This window comes from Alosa sapidissima, chromosome 21 (assembly GCF_018492685.1).
Source record: "Alosa sapidissima isolate fAloSap1 chromosome 21, fAloSap1.pri, whole genome shotgun sequence".
NCBI classification, from domain to species: Eukaryota; Metazoa; Chordata; class Actinopteri; order Clupeiformes; family Clupeidae; genus Alosa; species Alosa sapidissima.
The window spans coordinates 24,156,849-24,162,848 of NC_055977.1; the positions used below are offsets into that span (position 1 = coordinate 24,156,849).

General features: G+C 44.8%; 1 protein-coding gene across 1 annotated transcript in view; it reads left to right on the top strand.

Annotated features, from left to right (window-relative positions):
* The window catches only part of rapgef5a (Rap guanine nucleotide exchange factor (GEF) 5a), a 74,447-nt gene that overhangs the window by 15,409 nt on the left and 53,038 nt on the right, over positions 1 to 6,000 (top strand). Inside the window, 2 exon segments of the mRNA XM_042075988.1 lie at positions 2,205 to 2,326; positions 3,795 to 3,957. Coding sequence (XP_041931922.1) covers positions 2,205 to 2,326; positions 3,795 to 3,957 — 285 coding nt within the window.

A 6,000-nucleotide genomic window follows, 5' to 3' on the forward strand; every position in this document is an offset into this window, starting at 1 on the left:
GTGGGGCTATCAGGGTAGGTGAATGCTTGTTTGTGTATGTGTGAGCGTGTTTTTGTGGTTATGTGTGTTTGTGCCTTTGAGGTTTTATATGTGCATATGTAGGGTTTTTGTGTGTGTGTGTGTGTGTGTGTGTGTGTGTGTGTGTGTATGCTGGGGGGTGTTAGCTGAGTAATCACCCCTTCGGTATCTGCTGTGATCTATGGCTCTCGGCCAGTCTGCAACTCCCACTGGAATGACACCACCCACAGCCAATCAGAAGGGATCTGTATCCTGAGGGGAAGTACTTGGGGAGACATGGAAATAGTAGAATGGAGGGTGAAGAATGAAAAAAAATATATGTAAAAAGTAGTACAATGAAAAAAATATGCTGAAAGTGTGAAATGGAGAAAGAGAGAGTCAATGAATGAATGAAGGAGAAGGAGACTGAGCAAGGTGTGTGCGTGTGCGCGTGTGTGTATAGGGGCTGAGTGTATGGTATGTACTGTTATAAGACCCCTGTTTGTGCTCCTAACCCCAGGTGTGGTTAGGAGCACAAACACTGACACAGAGCCAACCTCACACGTGGAGTCACACTGCAGTATTAACAGTCTTCTTGTTGCTGTTTATCTCTCTTTACCTGTGTGTGTGTGTGTGTGTGTGTGAGTGTGTGTGTGTGTGTGTTTCTAGGAAAGGACTTCATGCTGGAGTTATTCTGTGTCAGTGTGTTTGTCGGTGATGTGTTTGTCCAGCTATAAGTAACTTTCTATAAGTGTGTGTACAGTCGGTTTTAAGTAAGTCCTGCATATTAGGTGATCTTGCTGAGGGTGTGTGTGTGTGTGCGGATGTGAAATGTGTGTTTTCCTCTTCCGGATCCGATGGCTTAATCGTGCAGTTATTGTTTGAGCAGGGTGTTTGTCCAGACGTGTCTGTGTAATACCACGGTATACCACGTGTGAGTTTCTTCGTGGTGTTTCAAGGAGGCCTGTCCAGTCATTCACAAGCTGTGTGTGTGTGTGTGTGTGTGTGTGTGTGTGTGTGTGTGTGTGTGTGTGTGTGTGTGTGTGTGTGTGTGTGTGTGTGTGTGTGTGTGTGTGTGTGTGTGTGTGTGTGTTTTAAGATGAGCTGCAAGGTTGTCACTGTGTGTTTGTACTCTCACACATGTGTGTATAATGTGTTTGAAAAATGTGTGTGTTTGTAATATGTTTGTCTCTTCAGGATGAGTTATGTGCAGTGTAAGTGAGGTGTAGACCAATGCTGTTTCAGGTGTTTGAGTAGTGTGTCTGTGTGTCTATTTGTGTGTGTGTGTATGTGTGTAATGTCTTAATGTATGTGTGTTACTCTTCAGGAGCAGCTACAATATGTGGGTATTGGGGAGCAGTGTGTGTGTGTGGTGTCTTAATGTTAGTGTGTCTATGTGTGTGTTTGTGTATGTGTAATGTCTTGATTTATGTGTGTTTCTTATCAGGAGGAGCTACGATCTCTTTTTTTCTAATTTCCCTTCCTACCCAAAACATCTGGGGGGCCGTATGAAACCTGCTGGGGGGCCTGATCTGGAGGAGCTGTGTGTGTGTGTGTGTGTTAGTGTGTGCGCGCATGTGCGTGTGTGTAATGTCTTGATGTGTATGTGTGTTTCGTACTGTATCAGGAAAAACTACAATATGTGGGTAGAGTAGAGTAGTTGAAGAGTAGTGTATGTGTGATGTCCTAACGTGTGTGTGTGTGTATTTCTCTTCAGGAGGAGCTATGTGGGAGCAGTGTTTGTGATGACTTAACTACCCTAAACGTGTGTGTGTGTGTGTGTGTGTGTGTGTGTGTGTGTGTGTGTGTGTGTGTGTGTGTGTGTGTGTTATTCCTCAGGAGGAGCTATGTGGGTGTGGAGTAGTGTGTACGATGTCCTAATGTGTGTGTGTATTTTTCTTAAATAGGCATTATGTGGTTGTGGAGTAGTGTGTGTGTGATGTCCTAATGTGTGTGTTTTTGTGTTTCTCTTCATGAGGAGCTATGTGGGTGTGGAGTAGCGTGTGTGTGATGTCCTAATGTGTGTGTGTGTGTGATTTCCTAACGTGTGTGTGTGTGTATTTCTCTTAAGGAGGAGCTATGTGGGTGTGGAGTAGCGTCTGTGTGATGTCCTAATGTGTGTGTGTGATGTCCTAATGTGTGTGTGATGTCCTAATATGTGTGTGTGTGTGATGTCCTAACGTGTGTGTTTGTGTATTTCTCTCCAGGAGGAGCTATGTGGGTGTGGAGCTGGTGCAGTGGCTGCTGGAGCAGTGTGTGTTTGTGCAGTGCAGGATGATGGGAGCCAGGATCTGGCAGGTGCTGCTGGAGCTGGGCATCCTGCACTCAGGTACACCCCCCCCCTCCTCTCTCTGTCTCTTTTACTCTCTCTCTCCCTCTCTCTGCCTCTCCCCTATCCTGCTCTTCCTTTCTGTCTCTCTCCCTCTCTCTATCTCTCTGCCTCTGCCCTTCTCCTGCTGTCCCTTTTTCTCCTTCTCTCTCTCTCTCTCTCCCTCACCCATACCTCTATACATCACCTCTTTATTAGCCATTACATTGTGCTGCTGGTGCAGCTCTGCTGGGAAGGTACAGAAGGTTCATTCTCTTCAAATCTGCTGCAGGTGCAAAACTCTGACTGTAATGACCTAGTCGTCCGCATAACCGGAAGTGACATCACACGATGGCGTTGCAAGGCAAAGCTGTGAAAGCAAACAGCTGGCGAAAATCAGTGTTTTGCATGTCCTTGTTACAATTCCAAAACATTCCAAAACATTGTTGTGCAAGTGGTACTAATAATAATGTGCAACCAGGTGTTGATAGCTTTTTGTTATGGAATAGTCAAGCCATGGCTATGATCAGACGGAGAGCTCAGTTTACATTTTTTTAATTTTTAAAATTAAAGAATTAGTAAATTCTTTTTTTTAATTAAAGAATAAGTAAAGAATTTAAGTAAAGAATTTAATTGGAATGAAATCTGATTGTTTGTTTGCATGTAACTGCACTGAATCTATGAATGTGTGACTGGTCCGAAGCCATTCCATAGATTTTCTCTGTTCGTGTTTTAAGGAAATGGTTTACATTGCATCACCCCACACAGTCAGTCAGTGAGTAGGTCAAACTCAGGGAACTGACTCCCTCTCAACCATCTTTAACCAAAGTAGATGGCTTGTGTTCTTTGACTGGATCAGTGGCTCCGATGACCCCTTCAGTATTGATGTCAAGTTGAGTTGAGAAATGAGAAATGACACTGATGATTCTCCACGGAGAGGACGTGATTGAATCGGAGGTGAAATTGGGTTAAGAGGAGAATCAAAAAGATTGGCCATGTGATTGCCTCACCTGGTAAACAACCAAGCCAGACAAACTCAATCACCCAACGACTGATATGGTCATACAAGATTCAGACCAACTCAGTCGCCACCGGTGTGATACTGCAGTGCTATCTCTGATCAATGGAACCATGTAGCAGCAACACGATTCCCTGTCCAATATGGATCAATGAAACAACAGAGATCAATGCTCTTGCATCAGTTTGATAACCTCTTCATCAGCTCTGCGACCCCTGTGCCTATTCCCCTTTTCACCTTTCACCTTTCACCTTTCACACTTGTAGCAATCTCGAATGTTTCTGTTCAGTAGTAGTTTCCATGTTCACATTCCAATATCAGTCCAATACAATACTTTTCTCAATATGGCCTGTTTTGAATGACCTGTGTGTGTTTGTGTGTGTGTGTGTGTGTGTGTGTGTGTGTGTGTGTGTGTGTGTGTTTGTGTGTGTTTGTGTGTGTGTGTGTGTGTGTGTGTGTGTTGACCCGCAGTGGACCAGCGTGTGGTGTTTGAGGACTCGAACACCTACTACCAGTTCTCCTTTGAGGAGTGTGAGGCGCAGGGCTGCGAGTTCCGTAATGAGGAAGAGTGGCAGAATGGCGTCAGACTCCTCACACAGCTTGTGCCCTACGTGCAGTTCCGCGTCGTCAGCCCGTGAGTACACACACACACACACACACACACACACACACACACACAGCCTCTTTGTAATATACGTATGCTTTGTCTTCAGTCATTTGTGGCTATGTCTCATGTTTGTCTGTTGATACTGTCATGTGTGGCTAAGTTTCATGTTTGTCTGTTGATGCTTTATGTCCTACATGTATGTCTACATGTCGGTCTATTGATGCTGCATGTCTTAAATGTATGTATTGTTTCTGTCCTTAAATGAGCTGCCCAGGGATGCAAAAAGAAATTCAGCACAAACTGACAAATAAAGTTGTATCGTATCGTATCGTATCGGCATAAAGATTTTGCGTAGACCTCATCAACCTCACCTATGTGACACCTGCAAGTGTACACTGAATTGCTACTCATGCACACAGTAAATAAAAGCGAGCTGGGAATGGACACGTGTCGTGCTGCACCCATACTGATTTGCTTGCTGCTCTGTTGTTAATATGATATTGCTCGAGATACTTTTGAAAATGAATAACTACACCATGGTTTAGCAGTCATAAGAAAACATAGGAGTAACATAACATAAGAGTGAGCACGACTGATATGTGTGTCGCTCAAGCCTTCAGCTCTGCACCAGTTTTCTGGGTTTCACTTCTGTCACTACTAAGACACACTGGCCTCAAATTTCACACACTTCACACACTTCAGTCACACACTGCTGTCCTGGAAGGGGAGGCGGAGGGGGAGGATGGGAGGGGTGGCGAGAGCCAAGCAGCGGCCCGGTGTTAGCGGTGTAGCGCGGCGGATCTGGGTCAGCGGGTGTAGCGAGTGACTGCATGGAAAGGCACACGCGCGGTCAGAGAGGCACGTTTGCGCTGGCATGTCGCGATGGAGTCCCGCTTTGGCTGACCTCACTGGCCGTCCTGCTGAATGTGCTGTGCTGGTGCAGGAACTCCTGCTGAGCTACACTAATGATGGGGAGAGAGAGGGGGGTAGATGGAGGGGGAGAGAGAGAGAGAGGAAGGAAACAAGAGGGATAGATGGAGAGGGGAAAAGAGAGTATAGAATAATGGGAAAGAGAGAGGAAAAGAAGGATAGATTTAGAGACAACGGGAGATTGAGAGAGAGAGAAAGGATGATTTATTGAGAGTGGAAGAGAGGGATATATTGAGAGAGGAAGAGATATATGACGAGGGAGGAACAAAAGTGAGTGACGGAGAGAAAAGGAAGACTGAGAGATTGAGTGGGAGAGAGTGTGAGGGAAAGAGAGAGTGAGTCAGATAGAGAGACAGCGGGCATGTCACATTTCCGTTGAGCTGTGAGAACGAGTGACAGAAAAAAGAAAGGAAGAAAGAAAGAAAGGCTGGAAAGGAAAAAGATCAAATGAGAGGCATGTACGGTGTACATAGAGAGAATGTCAAAGCAAGTAACAGTGAAGGACAGGTGGGGAAAGAAAAATAACACTGAGATAAAAATCCATAAACAGATCTAATATGAACTGAAAATCAGTGAGTCTTATACATTAATAACATTAAGTATGATAAATTAGTACATTACATAAATAAATAAATACAGATGAATAAAAGATGAGCAGAAGGTATGCTGCAGAAGGTGTTTTGCACATCTTTAATCCCTGTAGGATCTCTGACAGGAAGGAACTGGATCTTCTTATCAAAACAAAGCCATCTGTCCAGAGCATTGCGTTTGGTCACGTGACCGATCACATGAACACTTTGACCTGTAGTCCACCTTTTTTCCTGCTTCTGTCCTGCTAGTGACTCCTTGGCCTGGACACACACTCTACCATCACAGCAGGACACGTGTAGTGCACACACACAGACACACAGACACACACACATGCAGGCACAGACATGAAGGCACATGCAAACTACAAAGACGTGAATAATCTTCATTTCTTTTTCATTTTTTGGTGTAATCCTATTTCTTTCTCAAAACCTCTTCCCAGAGACAAGCCAAGACTTACAGAGATGGCTTTAAACAGATTGTGAGCCCATTCAGCTCCCTCTCCAAGTGTGTGTGTGTGTGTGTGTGTGTGTGTGTGTCTGTGTGTAGACG